Genomic DNA, 18,400 nt, shown 5'->3' with positions numbered 1-18,400 from the left:
GTTGCCTCAGGCTTGCTCACTAGGGGGCTGCTAAAGCACCTCTCAATAGACACACAAAAATTGACCCATGCAGTGAATCAGATAGGCTTGTATCTTCTTGAATCCTTGTATAAAATAATTATCATTTTATAATTTGTGCAGGAATGGCATTTAATTTTAGTTCATTTTAACAATTTCTTGCTTCTTTGGAAAGTAGAAGCCACTCGCCGTACCCACTGAAGGCCACAATGTACGTTGCTCCAGCGGGACTGTCCCTGTAGCTTCTGACTGTAAGCTTAATGTTTTATTACTAAATAATTGTACACAATCTTAGCTCATGGAAACTGCTGATTATTAATTCTAGAAGGTTGCCGGTTCGAATCCCGAGGTGCCACTGAGGTGCCACTGAACAAAGCACCGTCCCCACACACTGCTCACCAAGGGTGATGGTTAAAAGCAGAGGACGCATTTCGCTGTGACACCGTGTGCTGTGCTGCGGTGTTTCACCATGACAATCACTTCGCTTTTTTTTTTGTTTTTTAACCTACAGCCAGGGGAGATTAAAAAAAAATAAAGAAAAACCCCGACACACATCTGTTGCCTGACCTGTAGCATGAATTGTCATGCATGTTCGGAGTTGCCAGGGTGAATTGTTGAGTGTCGTCATCGCGCAACCCCCCTCCCACCCCGACTGTGTGTGTGTGTGTGTGTGTGTGTGTGCGTGTGTGTGTGTTTTACAGTCGTGCTCGGACAGCCTCGCCGGTCTGTAGTCTGGCGGATTCCCCACTTCAGTAAAGTACACGCGGCAGAACACCTCCCGTCACCCCGCTTCCTTCCCGTCTTTTTTTTGAACAATTCGCAGGAGCCGGGCACCCCGCTCGGTGCTCGCAGCGGAGCCCGCACCACACCGACCGGCGGGAATGGCTTCGTCTCCTTGCGGCAGCGGCAACTTTGATTGCGGGCTTGAGATCAAAACTCGGTCCGTGGAGCAGACGCTCGTTCCTCTGGTCTCTCAGGTGGGTCGGAACTTCCACATTCGCGGCCTGGAATGAATGGGTCCGTGTGCCCGCGGTCGTGTCGGTTCCGCGGCGTTTGTTGCACCTGAGTTCGGCTTCATTTTCTTCTTCTTTCGTCTCCGACGGCGAACTCGTGTTTTCTTCTGGCTTTTCGCGGTGGGGGCGTGTGTTTGGTCGTGGGAGGGGGGACAAACTTTTACGAAGACGGGGCTCTTCAACCGAACTCCGTACCGCGAACGACGCGACGAACGCGGCTTCGAGTTCGACGAGCGAGATTCGACGCACACGGTCTGGTTTTACGTGGATGAAAACGTGAAAAAAAAAAAATCGTGTTGATCTCGCACCCTTTCTCCTAGAAACTCACGGCGGCCCTCCGGGGCCCCGGGGGGAGTGGGGACCTGGAGGGCCCTACATTGACCCGAACCTGATATATATTATCGCTTACAGAGATTAATGGTTGGAAAACTGGTAGTAGTTATTCAAGACATAAACTCTGATTTGCACAATCCCTTACTTTACTTAGCAGACGCTATTATCCAAAGCAACTTACAGGAAGAAGACACCAATTGAAATATATGTTCACATTTTCTCCATTTATCAGACACCCTTATCCAGAGCGGCAGGGACAGACACTCACGGTTACGTGTCTTGGAACCTGGGTCTTCTGGTTCATATATTTATATATATATTTACAGCATTTATCAGACGCCCTTATCCAGAGCGACTTACAACCACCCACCACTACCATATGGTTCTGTTTCATACTACTACCGGGTGGTAGTAGCCTAGTGGGTAACACACTCGCCTATGAACCAGAAGACCCGGGTTCGAATCCCACTTACTACCAATGTGTCCCTGAGCAAGACACTTAACCCTAAATTGCTCCAGGGAGACTGTCCCTGTCACTACTGATTGTAAGTCGCTCTGGATAAGGGCGTCTGATAAATGCTGTAAATGTAATGTAAATGTACTACCAGCCCTAATATATAATGCAGGGAACCATTATCAGCGGTGCTTGGGGTCCCCGGACGATTGCCTGCTTTGCCTACACCCTTTATAAATTCTGATTTCCACTAGAGAAATAGAGGCAATAGCAAATACACACAACACTTTATTAAAAAAATGCAATACAATGCTACAAAAATACCATGTACCTTTTTTCTAAATAAATAAGATTATAAAACAAACAGTAATAATAATAAAGAAAAAAACTCCCCCCTGATATAAATGGAGGAGAAGATTTTTTTAAATGTTAAACTGTGCAAAATAAGCACTCTTGCAGCCTGTCATATTACAGTGTAATCCAGCGTAAAACACCCAAGGGTGATCTGCTTATCTGCTCATTAAGAAGAACTTTTAACCATGGGCCAGCAACGCTCTGCTAATTGCCCATTCGGGGTCACTGAGGGGCAGTTTTCAGAACCGACAATAGAGCTGAGAAGTGGAGTTCCCCCTCCTCCACCGCGGAACGTTCCTGGAACTCGCTCGGAAGAGGAGGCCGTCGCCGGTCACGTTAGAAATGGGTCGGCTGCAGTAAATCCTGGGGCGCAGTCGATTGTTCTGCTCGGTGCCCGTTATGCAAAGTAGTTACTGTTGCCCGGTCGTGCAGCTTCAACTGAGAACCCGAGATTTAGCATTTCAGGACATCTCAGAACATAGGACATAGGTGCCAAATTGTTTGAATTCCTAGTTTATATTGTGTGCTTTTTTTGTTTTTTTCTTAAATGGCAAGTGTGTTGGTAATTGTAGTTTAAATGGCTGCGTTATATTTCATAAGCAGTGGTCTGTTCATCTGTTCATTTAGTTATCACTCATTATCAGCATGCAGCAAAGGCTTCTGCTACAAAAACGAGAATAAAGACAGCGTCTGAAGGTCAGATAGGAGTTCCTCTTCTGGGTGTGTGTGTGTGTGTTTCAGAACGGAGCCAAGAATACACAAGTGATAACCGTGGAGGAAATGAAAACACACACACACACATAGCGAGAGGTGATTCACGCTCTCATTTCCCCCCCCTCTTGAGCTCCTCCTCTGTCTGCTGCGCCTTCGGGCCGGATAAAGACCGCTTTTACCCGTTACCTAACACGCCTTGATGGTCTGTCTGATGCGGTGCTTCTTGGAGGACCTGTGCTCCAGGAATGGTTCTTTCTGTTCTTCTTCCAGGTCTTTATTTGTTGCCTATGGAAGTCAAATACAATACGGGTTGTTAACGTTAATAATTAATGGCAGGACACGACAAAGATAAGCCCTGGAGTTGAGAACAAAGGCTGCACTTTGAAATCGAGTGGACATGATGGGAAGTTGGCCCTGGACGTTGAAGGAAGTTGGGAATGAGAGAAAATGTTATGAAAATGCAGCTACCGCTTTGATCTGATCGCCGAGCTCTCGAAGCACCACGACAAGAAAAGCTTGGTCTTACATATTTGTTCTGGCTCTGTGCTCCTTTTTTAACTTTAGAACTCACCACAAGTTTTCCTTCAACCCTAAAGAAGATTTGCCGCTATAATTGGGCCTAAAAATGTTCCTGTGACTCTGCTTCTTAAGATGAGTTTTCACACTTCTGCCCCCACAGCTCTTAGACATTAGAAAAGCACTGAGTGCATTTTAAGTGGCCAGGTGGAAGAAAACCTGCAGTAAATTCAAATATTCAAAGCTCTCCTGGCCTTCTGTACTTTCTATAGCTTGTCTTAAGATTGCAGTGGAGGCCATTGTAAAACCTTTTCAACTCCATCCATTGGTCATTGGCCGCTTTGTTCTTCAAGGAATGCGTAGGTAGATTCACTCACTTCTATTGCACGTCCTTGTGCTAGATATGAACCATTCATCTTTAACAAGAGTAACAAAACGTCACGAGCCTGGAGTGATGTTTTTATGACGATGGTGGAGACGTTGTCCAAGGACATCACATGACCAGTGACACATCAGTGACAACTTTTCAGGCCCGATTACAGCTCTAATTCCTGCTGCTGACAGACAGCTGGACTCCGAAGAGCCGAGTCGGTGCTTAAGGCAGGTCAGACGCTGTTCACGTCTGCTGCAGGCAACAAAGGAAGAAAAGGTCCAGTCCGAACTGGATATCTACCTGTGTCAGATATATGCATGCATGCCAAGGCTACGAACTGCGGTCCAACCAGCAGCAGAAGAATATGCATTTTTCTCCTCAGACTATCTGTAGTCCCAGGAGAGATTACCTGAGCTTCAAACAGCATGGCTGTATTGCATTTACAAAAATCCAAGCTGATAATGTGCCTGAGGCCACTTCCTTCCTCCGTTTTCTGAACTCCACCCCACGATACCTTGCTGGTTGATATGGAGTGGAAACATGCTGGTGTCTGTTTTTTCAAAGGAAATGTCAACCGTTGACCCCTGACAACAAGATCCTTGACATTTGGTTTATCTATGATTTCCTTTCCAACAACAATTATCTCCAAGTAACTCACTGCAGTTATCCTGCCTTGATGTAACTCATTGGCTAATTACGGAAGAAATAAAACCTCTCGGAGTCGAGTAAACACGAGCCTTACATGAGAGTATCCAGGTATTACCATTGGTAAAAAATGGAAGACCTGAAAGGGTCTATGGGCAACTTATAGATTTGGCTTCTTTGCTGTTTTGATGTTCTCTGAGCTTTTTTCTTTTGTCACACGGTCCAAAAGCACACGTTTGTTGTATTTGCGATCCAAAATTGCCATCGGAGTGTCTGTTCCAATCATTTTTTTCCCAGAAGATAGCTAGGATAGGGTGCATCATCCATGTGACCCTGACTCAGATAAGTGGGTTGAACAGATAAAGAGAGACACTCTGGTGTATAGAGAGAGCCGTGGAACTGTGCCTGCCCATATCACTGCATCAGTCATTATCCTGCCATGGTCCAAGCAGATCTTAGGGCCAGAGTTGAATGAACTGAAGCAGCCAGGCAGCCAGGCCCTCCTCCCCCCATACCCTCACTGACGCCGCTTCCTCCCTTTTCGAGAACCTGGCACAGTGCCGGGCATTTTATCAGTCATTGTGGCAGGAAACAATCCGACTTTGAAGTGTGAGGTCAGATTCTGTCCCCGTTGGGCATGGAGGAAATGCTCGCTGCCCGTGAGAAATGCCCATTTCACTGCCGCTCTGAAGACACGGTAATGCAGAGACCTCGTTTCCATTGCTGTAGCCCTGATGCTCCTCAGAGCTTAAGTGGCCTGTGACAAATGTGCCACTTACCTGTGGAGTATGTGTGCTTGTTTCTTTTTTATTAACCTGGCCCTGGAAACATGTTAATGTGTCTCCAACGGCACACAATATATCACAGATATCCAGTGAGGAATGAATGAATGATTGAGGAGGACGGTAGAAACAGAAAGAGTACAAGGTGTCTTTCAGTGTGTTTTAGTGAATGAGAATGTAATTCGGCGGGCTCCTGCTGTGAAAAATTCCGGAATTGATTAAATGGCCATCTTAAGTCTTACAGTTGTGTGCGTAACTCTTTGCTTAAGAAAGCTCTAATGGAGCTTTGGGAGCACTGGTTCCTCATAAAAGCTTGTCACTTTCGACACATTTTGAGGGCGTGTCAGTGTGTCAGGATTATCTGCCACCCGGAGTTGCTCTCTAGCATGAAGTTCAGGAATGTAGGCTTCTTCCATAGAAAAAGTCACTTGAAAAATGCCATGCCAGATGCTCCTGAGCTCTGCTGCAGGCCTTTCACTTGTCTTTCATAAAATGTAAATTTCCTTATATAATTGGCCCTGTTAATACCTCTGGAAACATTCTGTCCTCTAGCATTTGAAGATATATATTTTCCAACAACTAGACATGTCCTACCACACTTTTGTTGGGTCTAAATAATTCAAATTAACTTGATGCCAGAATGAATTATGTTCATGGTTTGCTTAATTGTTATTGTAATTCTACTTCTAATGCACAATTTTTAGTGACACAAAATGATATGTTTAATGCCAAATTAAAAGTTCTGTACTGTTCTAACACTGTAAAAAACACCAGCACAATAGCAGTATAGGTTAACTTTTTTAACAGTGCAAATAGTCACACTTAAATTGCCTTCATAATGGTTGTGGAATAACAACCACTGTGACAGAACCTGAAGGATCAGTCTAAGATCCATTAATAACATATAAATCTTTTACATTTCTTTCTTGGAAAGATAAGTCTGAGGAGGAAAATGTTACCTCATCAGTTGAGGGCAACTGATTTCTGGCAGTTTTGCCCTGTAAGTATAAATTGGGCATTTTCTTTTTTTATTATAAAAGTAGTATATAAGAAAATAAATGACACAAAAGAGCCGTCCCCACATTTCCGATGGTATTTGGATAAAATAGTTTCAGGGAAATTAGCGCCATCCATCATGTTGCACTCAGGCTTTGGGGATTAGCGATCTGTGACCCCACTGCAGCCCAGATAAGCTCCGATGGCGCTAATGCTAATGCCGTGGCCTCCCCGTGCCCGCTCCGTCTCCTCCTGAACTTCATGAATATTGACTGAAGAAGTCGCAGTTGTTGAAGGGAGCCGTAGTGCTTTTTTTTTTTTTCCCACGCCGCGCCTGCTGCTACGCTTGTCGTGTCGCGCCTTTGCTAACTGTCGACTGGATGGGAGGGGGGACACGGGGACAGGCAGGTCTCGCTTGTGAGGAACAGCTGTGTGTTCCAAGCGTTTACTACTTCCCAGGGTCCCGTGGAGATCTGAGATGTGCGACAGATGGGTGTTCTGCTGAGCCTGACAGTCAGCCCGAGAAAGCTGCTCTTTCCTTCAACTGCATCCGCGTGAAGACGTTCCCGGTTAATTACGTGGACATTTCAACGCGCATGGCTCCTAGCGGTTCTAGAGAGTCATCAGTTTTCCTTTAACACGCCGGGGCATCCCTGTCTGACTCGGCGCACGTGCCATTCTGTTCATGTGCACTGCGTCCATTTTGAAGGCAGCTTTCCGGAAATGTCTTAAAAGCCTTTACTTTGCTTTTGACTTATCATACCATCTCATGGCCATTTCATGGTTATTCTGAAAGGTCTGTTGCTACACAGTCAATATTCAGCACGATATTCAATTTATTATCACGACCAGCATTAGGGTTCTGGGCTATTTTTCATTGCAGTATTCAAATTCAAATTTTATTTGTCACATACATAGTCATACACGGTGTGATATGCAGTGAAATGCTTTTTGCGACTGCTACAGACCACAGTATTGCAAATGTTGCTAGTATACAATGAACCAAAATGCAAATATTGCAAACATAACCAAATATTACACTTTTACAATATTACAATATTACACTTTAACGTAAAATATGTGTAACAGGTAGGGTGAAGGTGTGCAAATGAGTGAAAGACAATGTTTAAAAAAAAGAGCAGAAAAAGTAAAAAGTATTTTGTGCAGAGTGATTGTATGTGGAAGTGAGCCTGTGCTTGCTTTCATACTGCATAGAACATATTAGTTGGCAAGTTCTACATTACCGAGGACAACACATAATCGCTTTTCGTCGCTTAGAGCCATACTATTTTGAACCTGCTGTTGCTGCCTCACATATCCTGCCCATGCTAACTAGATCATTATTGTACACAATATTATTGACTTTTTGAATAATATTAAGGGTTTAAAACTGCGTTTGGCTGGTGCACATGCGGGTGGCAGCTTAGGTGCATTCCTCTGTGCAGACGGCTCAGTGGCCCTCAGTGGCCGGGGGGGCTCGGGTTTCCTGTTCCCCCTCAGGGAGAAAGTGTTTGTGCGCCCTGAATGCGGGCATAGCCACCCCCCCACTCCAGAGAAGGCGGATAAATGGCAGCGTGTCAAAAGGGTGAGACCTGGATGTGGCCCCACATAGCGCTATGACATTTCCGTCGTCTATCTGCAGCTTCTGTCAGGCCGGTGACTGGCTCCCTTCCCTTCAGAGTCACTGCTTACGAGTGTGTGGTCACGTTTTCTTCTGATACGGAACGTCCTGGAATGTTTTGTGGTTCTTTAACTTGCCCTTAATTAAAATGTCTGTATTGTAGCCACACCCCCCGAAACGCCTCGAGTAGTGAACTTCAACGAGGGGGGAAACCCCTACATTTAGTCACCTGCCTGTGAAGGGTCCCCTTACGGATGGATTCAGCGATTTGGTTTCATTCATGTTCACAAAGAGAAACTCTCGGTTCTCTTTAGCAGGTGGTGTAAGGTTCCTTGGCTGTTGGCTGCTCCTGAGGATCCCTGGTGATGGTTAGTATAAATACGAAATGACCCCAATGCCATATCTCTCACCTCATTACGGTCAAAGTGTGGAGAGCTGTAACACCTCTTTTTAAGCGACTGAGAGTCTGTGAAATACAGGGTGGGCCATTTACATACACCTCAATAAAATGGGACTGGTTGGTGATGTTAACGTCCTGTTTGTGGAACATTAGTATATGTCAGGGGGCAAACTTTTCAAGATGGGTGGTGACCATAGTGGCCATTTTGAAGTCGGTCATCTTGGATCCAACTTTTGTTTTTTCAAAAGGAAGAGGGTCATGTGACACATCAAATTTATTGGTTATTTCACAAGAAAAACAATGGTGTGCTTGGTTTTAACGTAACATGAGTTATTTACAAGTTTCGGACAACTTATAAAATGTGTTCAATGTCACCAACCATTCCCATTTCATTAAGATGTATCCATATAAATGGCCCACCCTGTTCAATTACACCTGCACGCCAATCCATTCCTGGTCAGCCGGGCCTGATCTGCTGTCCTATCAGTACCGCCTGTGGGTCAGTCAGAGCACCAAACAACGACCCGACGGCGAACAGAAACAAACAGGGTAGCTTAATACAGACAGACACAGTGGAAAACAATAGAAAAAACTCCAGGACCCGGTGTAGCCCCTTCCCGTACCGGATCCTGTTACTGGCACCGGGGTTGTCATTTAAGGTGACACTGAAAAGGACTAAAGTGCAAATTGGAGTTATCACTCTCTGTTCATCTCCTTGTGTCGGTTTCCTTCATACACTGCAGCCGGTAATGTGGCATGTTCGGCGCAGGCCGAAGCGTTTGCCATTGATTTGGATTCCTAATGATGTAGAAATGGACGTGTCCTTCGCCTTTGACACTAGCTTCTTTTGGACTAAAAAGGAAAGCTGAATGAAGATTTATCATGGCGGGGAGAAAAAAGAAATCGGGGTCCTTGAAAGCCTTTAATGTCTGCTTTCCTCTTCTAAAGGTAACAAGGCCGTAGATTATCCAAGCTGCAAACCAAGTCAGTTTTAAACAACAAAGAACTTGCTGGAGGCTGAGCTGTCGTGGTTGAAAGTTTTTTTTAGAGGCCATGAAATACCTCAACATGACTTTTGCATGATATCAACAGGTGCTTACAGTAACCTTTTTAGTATTATTTTTTGTTACATTTCCTCCAGACAAAAAGAACATATTCAAGGCTTCATTAAAAAAAAAAACCCTGCAAAAACTCTCTTAGAAATGTTTTTTTTTTTTCAGCCCTTCCAAACACTGCAGACATATGAAAGAAATAAGCTGCATTCGAGACCTCACACATGGATGTAACATGTCTCAGCGCTTGGCCCTTATCAGGGAGTTTCGGAGCGCTGCCATTTTCTCGTAAAGAACAGCGGGGGGGAAGAAGGGAAAAAAAGTGTACGGCCGTGAAACCGACACGCCTGTGGACTGGAATTTGACAGAACAACCCCCCCCCCCCACCCGCCTGAAACAAAAACAAAGGCTTACTGTACCCACTGGATCAGACCTGCTCACGCGCAGATGGATTTCCATCATGACTTCATTGTGGTGCCATTCGTCTTTTTTTTTTTTGTCACTTGCTTACATTGAACGGCTTTTTTTGGAAGCCTGTGCCTGGCTCAGGACTGTGGTTGCCCACGGGAGGGTGCCACCCCCACCCCCCCATCCTGTTATCGTTGTCCTGAGCTATTATAGGAATTCAGATGTGGAATTATTGGCCTTTCAATCTGTTTGCGCAGGCAAGACTACCGTGTGGACTCTGGCGTAATTCGCATGCGCGAGTCAAACAAATGTCAATAATTCAAAGATGGCATTAAAAATGTATGGAATGCCAGCTATATAAGTACCTTGCTATCAATAAGTCAGGAGCTCTGCAGCGGGGCTTTCCTACGTCTTTCACACAAGCCAGGCCTTCACGCATCGGGGCATTCAAGCTGTTTGACAGGAGCAGCGTCCACACGACACAGGCATGGAAAGCAGGAAAACCTCTCAACAATCTACTGTGGTATCACAGGTTACTCTTTTTATGAAAGATTTCTGCCTGAAGGCATAATTTGTGACTTCATTAGCACATGGCCTTTTGTTTTGATCGCTCCCTGAAGCCTCTGTTACCAAACCTTTAAAGCAAAGTTTGTGTCCAGATACAGTACAGGCCAAACCGTCTCATTCAATGTGTTTTCTTTATTTTCATGACCATTTTCATTGGTAGATTCTCACTGAAGGCATCAAAACTATGAATGAACACATGTGGAGTTCTGTACTTAACAAAAAGTGGAGACCTGGCCTCCACAGTCACCAGACCCGAACCCAATCCAGATGGTTTGGGGTGAGCTGGACCCCAACAAGTGCTAAACACCTCTGGGAACTCCTTCAAGACTGTTGGAAAAGCATTTCAGGTGACGACCTCTTGAAGCTCATCAAGAGAATGCCAAGAGTGTGTAAAGCAGTAATCAGAGCAAAGAGCGGCTATTTTGAAGAAACTAGAATATAAAACATGTTTTCAGTTATTTCACCTTTTTTTGTTAAGTACATAACTCCACATGTGATCATTCAGAGTTTTGATGCCTTCAGTGAGAATCTACCAACGTAAATGGTCATGAAAATAAAGAAAACACATTGAATGAGAATCCTGGTTCCTGTCTGCTCCAGGCATGCACACTAGGTGAACTGGCAACTCTAAAAATGTTTGTAAAAATGGGTGATATGTGTGATATATCTTCCATCATAAAGTCTCCATAGGCAACATAAGCTTTTGACTGGTTGTGTAGATGAGCTTGTGCATTACTGTCATTTTGTTGGCGGTCTGATAGAATCTGATTCCAAACTCCACTGCTGAAAGGGAATTGTCAAAAATAGTGACTGCAGTAAAATGGTAACATATGGTCCTTTTTTGGCACCACGAGTCTAGTCAGTGGCATTTCCTCGAGTTCTGGAAGCTTTTTGATTTTAGACATTTTGATTATGTGTGAGAATAAATTAATCTGCAGCTCCCTTCCTCCCTTTTTTCCTGCAATGTCAGGTTTCAGCCATGTGAGGGTCAGCAGGAAATGTGGTTCCCCTACACATAACATCTCGGATTATTTATTCCAAATGAAATGTTCTCTTTTAGTATTTTGACCAGTATGAAGCGTATGAAACCTGTTGCTCTATCTGACTGCTCACCTTCTCCATCCCTCCTCATCATGTCTTGCTGGCCTTGTGAACCTCACTGTTTGTTTCTCCTCTCCGCCATCAATTATGAGTCTAAGTAGCAGCACCCACGGTAATGGGTGGATGGTTGGTTTCAGGAGACGGATGAACAGTGTCAGTACTTCGTGGGGTTGGGTAATGGCGATGAGGCGGTAGGTGTGTGGAGAGCAGCTCTGTCTTCCTGGGCCACTTATCTGTCCCAAACCGGTCTAACACCCTCGCCTATGAACCAGAAGACCCAGGTTCAAATCCCACTTACTACCATTGTGTCTCTGAGCAAGACACTCTCCAGGGGGGGACTGTCCCTGTATCTACTGACTGTAAATCGCTGTGGATAAGGACGTCTGAAAAATGCTGTAAATGTAATTGCACAAGCAGTTGCATGCTCGGATAATTGAGCCGTTCCAGTGTTGAAACAAGGCTTTGGTGGCAGCCTAACCTCGCTTTTCCGCCGCTGCATGCTCGTCTCTGTGCCACGTCGGCCGCCGATGCGCGTAATTAAACGTCGGCGAGTAATCCCACGCATGCTCTTGAAATGAACCATGCAGACGGGCACACGCACACGTGTGCTTTTTTTTTTTTCCAGCTGCGGGAGAAATAGCAACGCGTCCCTTTTTACGCTCTGCTGCCCCGCCTCACGGCAGCCTTTAAGCAGGTTAATGATGATTACAGGGTGTGTAGCGGGAGGTGCGCTGTGAGGAGTTGAAAGTGCATTTTCAGGTACTTAGCGGGAACTCAGAGGCGGCCAGAGTCTCGGAAGCTCGCGCCGCCTCCGTCACCGACCATCTTGCGCGTGGATGCACCGGCGGGGGAATGAGGATTTGTCTCCGTCCTGGAGAGGGACATCGCCGTGGAAACGTCTGCTTGGGGGTTGGGGAACGAGGACAGGCTACACCTCACCAGGTCAGATCAAATCAGGTGTGGCGCCTGGAGTAGCTGACATTCTCGCCATGTGAACACATGCTCAAAGTAACAAATTTACACACATTTTTTTTGTTTGCACTTTCTACGTTACGCTATGTGCCACATTGTCAAAATAAGCGCGCTATGTTTCATTATTGTACGTGTAGCAACTTGCCTTGGAAGAGTTCTGATTCACATCTCTTTGATTACAAATCTCATTTTCTCATTTCAAGGCCACTCCCTAAATAACTGAAATTTTTGCTTTTGTCAGTCATAAGAGGAAAAATCATGACCTGAACCGTGAATTTAGCAAAAGCTCATTCATATCTATATATCTGGGATGGATTTTTGGGCATTTTTATAAATTCTGCCTCTACAATGCATATTAATCTATGGACTCTAGTTCTCTGTAGATATGTAATTTTTGAATCTCAGACCATTCGAATCTATTTTGTCCCTCTGACACAACGATGTGCTGGAAGCAATGACATTTTCCATTCTAGATCAGTTTTTTTTTCCTTTGGACACAGTTCATACCAGATCTGCACAGGTTCTAACAGGAACTTTTTTGTTCTGGACAATGGAAAGGTGCATAGAATTGCCCAAAAGTTGCAAAACAGCAAGTGCAGTTGAAACTCAGCCTTCTCCCGCTGTCTCTCTAGCTCAGCTATCACGCGCAGTTACGGAATGAAAGAAGGCCATTGTGTTCTGCTTAATGCGATGAAGAAGGGCGTGAGTGGAGGGAAAACAGTTTGAGCGCTTGCACGGCCTTTCAGCCTGTGAGGACCGACCGGAAGCCTCATATTCCTCCGTTTAACCCCGTGTCGTACAAACCAATGGAGGACTTGTTTCTTGTACTTCGCTTACATAAAGTTCATAAAAGCACATAATCCCAGCCAATGCTGTCAATTGTGACTGAGTTTCTTCTTCTGGTTTAAATACAGGCTTGGGAAATGTCTGTCGTTATTGATTAGCTAAATCATAACCAAATCATGACCTTTCGACATTCTCACCGGAACGCTGGAAGTTAATTAGGGCGGTGGGTCCCAGTTACTGTCCATCAGTCAGCCGGAATCAAAGCCTTTCACTTTTGCACAGTTGTTAAAGTTTGTTTGCTGCTTTATCTGTTGGTTTGAGTGAAACGGAGGCTTTTCTCTTTCTCCCCGGGCCATCCGTCATTCTGCCGAGGGCCCGTCTGTATTAAATCAGCCTAAGAGGCCTGCGCGGTGGGATCAGGGCTTTGGATCTGCTACCAGCCGGAGCTCTCTGATAAGCCGGGATACGGTTTTCAGGCACGGCTGGCATATCAAATCAGGTGAACTCTGCAGAGGCTGATAAGACGAAGCTTTTCTCATCCTGTCTTATCGTGCGCACTGTACCTTTCCATAATGGCACTACATTACTTTGACAGGCCTCTGTTTTCCTAGATGGACTCAGATGATAAGTCTTTGTTGGTACAGGGAAGGAGGCCATTCAACGCATGCCGCATTCTTATTGGTTTTCAAGGTGGTCTGCTACTGAGGATTATTAAAAAAAAATGTCATCTTATTGCTTAATTCAGGTAATTTCTTTTTATCGTTGTACAGCTCCATAGTGTCTGAAGTGTAGTAAAAACGCTGAGCTGGTGCAGTTCAGTGGTTCTGAAACTTTATTGTCATTCATGGTTGAACAAAAGTCAATTTCATTACAGTACAAGGTGCCAGACATGGTACATACGCATTACACAACACTTATGGAGTACTACTTATTACAGGTATACCCAAATTTAACAAAATATATCATTGTAAACTCTCACGTAGAACACCTCAGTAAGAATTGAATTCTGTAAAAAGAAATGAGTGCTTGCTACTTTACTGAGTGGCCATTTTGTATGTGCAATTATTTAACAGCATCATATACAAATGTCTCGAGATGTCGGGCGGAATTAATAACATGGGGACTTAAGGCCATATATTGCTGACTGTCAGATGACCTGCAAGGAATGTATAGGGACTAAGAAGCCCATATGGTATACGTTTCAGTACAGCTTCACGCTCAAAGCGTGAAGAACGGAGTCACTAAAGCTCTTCAGCGGCGGGGGTTTGTTCCATCCCTTTTCCATCAACTGACTTTTATGACCTGCCTTTGTTTCTGTAGCCATTGGAATAGCCATGAAACAACCCTGACGCCGTTGTTTGGCCGGTGCAGGAAGATCACAAGGCTGTGCCTCTTCCCTTAGCAGTTCATAGGAAGTTCATATCAGCTTCTGAAAAGTCTGATGTGCCCCTTATATAACGTTTCTGGCATAATTAGGTGGACATTGTCCTCAAGATGATAATGATATTTCCCTCAGACTAACCTCACACCTTTCTAAAGTTTTTAAAAAGTTTTAATTAAGAGCACCCTTTACCTTCCAACTCTATGGGCCACAAAGTCACAGTCACACACAATCACAATCTTCCCACCTTTTGCCAAGATTCAGAATGAGAAGTTTGAATGTCCTGTGCTTAGTTCGTTCCACTCCCTGCTCTTAATTACTTGGCCACCAGCCCCCTCGGCCACTATGAAGGGACTCCCAATGAACACTTCATTGCACTCCTCTTTCATCCCTTTTGGATTGAACCACCCCTCATCTGTATCAGATTTCATATGTACGAGCATCAAGGGGCAACTGTGTCTTCTCTCAGACGACATCAGACCTGTGGGATGTGTCTAATTGGAGGAGGCAGCCATTTACCGACTCCTGTGAAGCACAATAGCGCTTCTATTGCTGCCCCCTGTCCCCGTCTCATGTTCTGCTACATGTCTTTCTAGCAATCATGTGACTAGATGGCCATTCAGGGGCCGGGCTTTCTCCGTCTAGAACAAAATGATCAGAATGTAATGGCTGTTTGCCAGGGGCATGCTAGTCAGGTGGATCAGGAGCAGGACTGCTACTGAATGCTTGTTTATTCATTTAAATAAACTTTTTATTGAAACCACAAGGAGAAGGGTGGCTTCAGAAAAAATAAAATAGATTTGAATCTCTCCGTTGACATGCACTGTGAGGGGTGGTAGGAGCTCACCTATGAACCAGAAGACCACAATGTTACAGGTTCAACCCCACTTACTACCTACTACCAAGATACTTAACCCTGAGTGTCTCCAGGGGGACTGTCCCTGTAACAACTGATCGTAAGTCGCTCAGGATAAGGGGCGTCTGATAAATGCTGTAAATGTAAGTTACTATTGATTTCTGGCTGCAAGGAGACATTGGCTTTTAATGTGGGTTCCAACCAGGTTAGCTTTGTGTTAGCTAAACGTGTTAAAATAAATGAATGCAGGTAGCACAGGTGCATTTATTTTACTTACACATATCCGTGTCTGTTTGCAGGGAGCACAGGAGAAGCAACCAATTGTTGATTCTTGTCAACTGATTGAGTTGGTGTTTAGCCCTTATCCAGAACGACTTACAATACGTAGTTACAGGGACAGCCCCCCCGGAGACACTCAGGGTTAAGTGTCTTGCCCAGGGACACAATGGTAGTAAGTGGGGTTTGAACCTGGGTCTTCTGGTTCATGAGCGAGTGTGTTACCCGCTAGGCTAAAACCACCTCGGGTTGCATCTTGGGCCTAGCGGTTAAGGAAGTGAATCTCAATCCATCAAGGTGCAACTGAGGTGCCACTGAGCAAAGCACCGTCCCCACACACTGCTCCCGGAGGGCCTGTCATGGCTGCTCACTGCTCACCAAGGGTGATGGTTAAAAGCAGAGGACACATTTCGTTGTGTCACCGTGTGCTGTGCTGTGTATCACAATGACACTCACTTCACTTTCATTAGGCAACTTCCCTAAATGTGACTGATAAAGTCCGAATCCCCATCCACAACATTTTGTTTATAAATTGTGACGATTTCTAATCGTTTTTGCCCTGCGTCCACAAGGAACCGGTGTTTTAAGGGACCCAATTTTTTAAATGAGGTTCTAGAGTGAAAATCTCTCCCCAATGTATTCGTGTGGACAACAAATTAACTCTTTTGCTGATGTATTAGCCCAACCTCCAACCTGACCTAACGTAAATACTTTCAGACACTTCCAGTGGACCATCTAAAATTTACAGGGCATTTGTTAACATGTTCACGTAAAAGGTATCTCCATTCAACGCATGCCGCATTCTTATTGGTTTTCAAGGTGGTCTGCTACTGAGGATTATTACAATTTTTTTTCATCTTATTGCTTAATTCAGGTAATTTCTTTTTATCGTTGTATAGCTCCATAGGGTCTGAAGTGTAGTAAAAAACGCTGAGCTGGTGCAGTTCAGTGGTTCTGAAACTTTATTGTCATTCATGGTTGAACAAAAGCCAATTTCATTACAGTACAAGGTGCCAGACATGGTACATACGCATTACACAACACTTATGGAGTACTACTTATTACAGGTATACCCAAATTTAACAAAATATTTCATTGTAAACTCTCACGTAGAACACCTCAGTAAGAATTGAATTCTGTAAAAAGAAATGAGTGCTTGCTACTTTACTGAGTGGCCATTTTGTATGTGCAATTATTTATCATTTAATCATATATTAGAGACAAAGGATTAACAGGGATTGCTCTATGTACAAAGATGTCTATATCTAAAATCGTTTTTTGCCAGTTGTAGCTTGCTTCCTTATATGACACTTATACTGAAATGCCTCTTGCAAGAGTTCATCACTTCTTTCTTTAGTTCCTTTATGAAAGGCCAACCTATAATGAATTGTGCATGAGACAAATGAAAATCTGAAGAGGCTCCAAACTGCCAGCAAATTCTTACTGTGCGCAGATGTGTAGTAAGAGGGAATATTTTGTGTAGTGTTTGTGTAGCCAGTTGATAAGCTTTATTGCGCCAGAAATACGGTCAACAGCCGCAGGAAGAACCTTGTAGCGTTTCCAGAATTTTGTTAAATTGTTCTTGGAAGCAATGCTCTTCCTACCATTGTCAACGCAAGCTGTTCGTGGGCCTTTGTGTTGTTTGGTGAGTGCACAACTTACATGCAGTGTAATCTGTGCATGATTGAAGAGGTTTTCTTCTTGTTCACCGAGCAGCAGCGGTTTGGTTTACATTTACGCCATTTATCAGACGCCCTTATCCAAAGCGACATACAGTCAGTATTTACAGGGACAGTCCCCCTGGAGACACTCAGGGTTAAGTGTCTTGCTCAGGGACACAATGGTAGTAAGTGGGATTTGAACCTTTAACTTTATAGGCAGGTGTGTTACCCACTGGGCCACTACCTTCCCCTATTTATTTCGCAGATAAAAGAAGCACCGCAGAATTTCAACACAGCTCGGGGCTAAGTCAGGAGGTGTCTGTGGCACCCTTGTGACACCCTGCGTTGGGCCTGGCGAATCTGTTGTTGTAGGGCTCAGGATGGATGTAGCATAGCATGGAGGTTAGTGGGAGAGAGGTGAACGTGGCGCGTGGGCACGATAATGCCAAGCGGGAAGTAGTTGCCATTCCCAGCTGCTGTTTTCCATGTCGTCCACGTACCTGTTAGCATAACTGATTCAGAATAGCGCCTGGTGACGAGCGACTGTGCTCGAACTGGTCCGAGCGAGGGGAGACTTCCACACATCCTCAGTTTGGTAACTTTCTTGCACAGACTCTGGACTGGCAGCAGGACAGACGATGGCTCATCTGTATTTATCTCCACTTCCACCAGCTCGCTTGTAATGAAAACCAGACACTGTGTTCGTGTGCGAGAGCATTTATCTGACAGGCGGTAATTCAGGTAGGCACAGCAACGACTAGACCCGAACGTTAGTGCCATCAATTCCAGCCGCGAGGGATGTCTGTGTGCGTGAAAAAACACAGTTTATACCCCCTCCCTTTAACAGAGTCTTATTCCGTGACAACATCGTTCGCATCTGGAAACAATTCCCCTTAAATAAAAACCTTTTAGTGTAAATTCTACGCCCTGGGGGTGTGTGTGCTGGCACGCTTCTTCGCTGCACCGGGAAGGTGTTTACTGCTCATGAAACTATTCTTTTGTTTTGTTGTGCATTTTGTGTTGCAGACGAGTCCCGAGCCAAGGGGGCAATAATAATCATTCCTCGACAGCAGTGTAATCTGTTCGTAACTGGGCATAGTGAATGGCCTGTGTGTCAGTGT

The 18,400-nt window shown here is 44.8% G+C and overlaps 1 protein-coding gene across 5 annotated transcripts in view; it reads left to right on the top strand.

The window, feature by feature from the left end:
* Window positions 1-705: 705 nt before the first annotated feature.
* The window catches only part of ctnnal1 (catenin (cadherin-associated protein), alpha-like 1), a 40,874-nt gene continuing 23,179 nt past the window's right edge, over window positions 706-18,400 (top strand). The window contains exon 1 of one of the 5 annotated variants that reach the window (XM_028964186.1): window positions 706-995. In XM_028964186.1, the coding sequence (XP_028820019.1) occupies window positions 900-995 (96 nt within the window). In that variant the 5' untranslated portion in view covers window positions 706-899. Of the gene's footprint in view, window positions 996-11,986; window positions 12,305-17,857; window positions 18,021-18,400 lie in introns of those variants that run through there. The other 4 variants (XM_028964185.1, XM_028964189.1, XM_028964184.1 and 1 more) reach the window with 4 other exon arrangements.

This window comes from Denticeps clupeoides, chromosome 20 (genome assembly GCF_900700375.1).
Source record: "Denticeps clupeoides chromosome 20, fDenClu1.1, whole genome shotgun sequence".
NCBI classification, from domain to species: Eukaryota; Metazoa; Chordata; class Actinopteri; order Clupeiformes; family Denticipitidae; genus Denticeps; species Denticeps clupeoides.
This window is presented reverse-complemented; position numbering and strand designations above follow the sequence as displayed.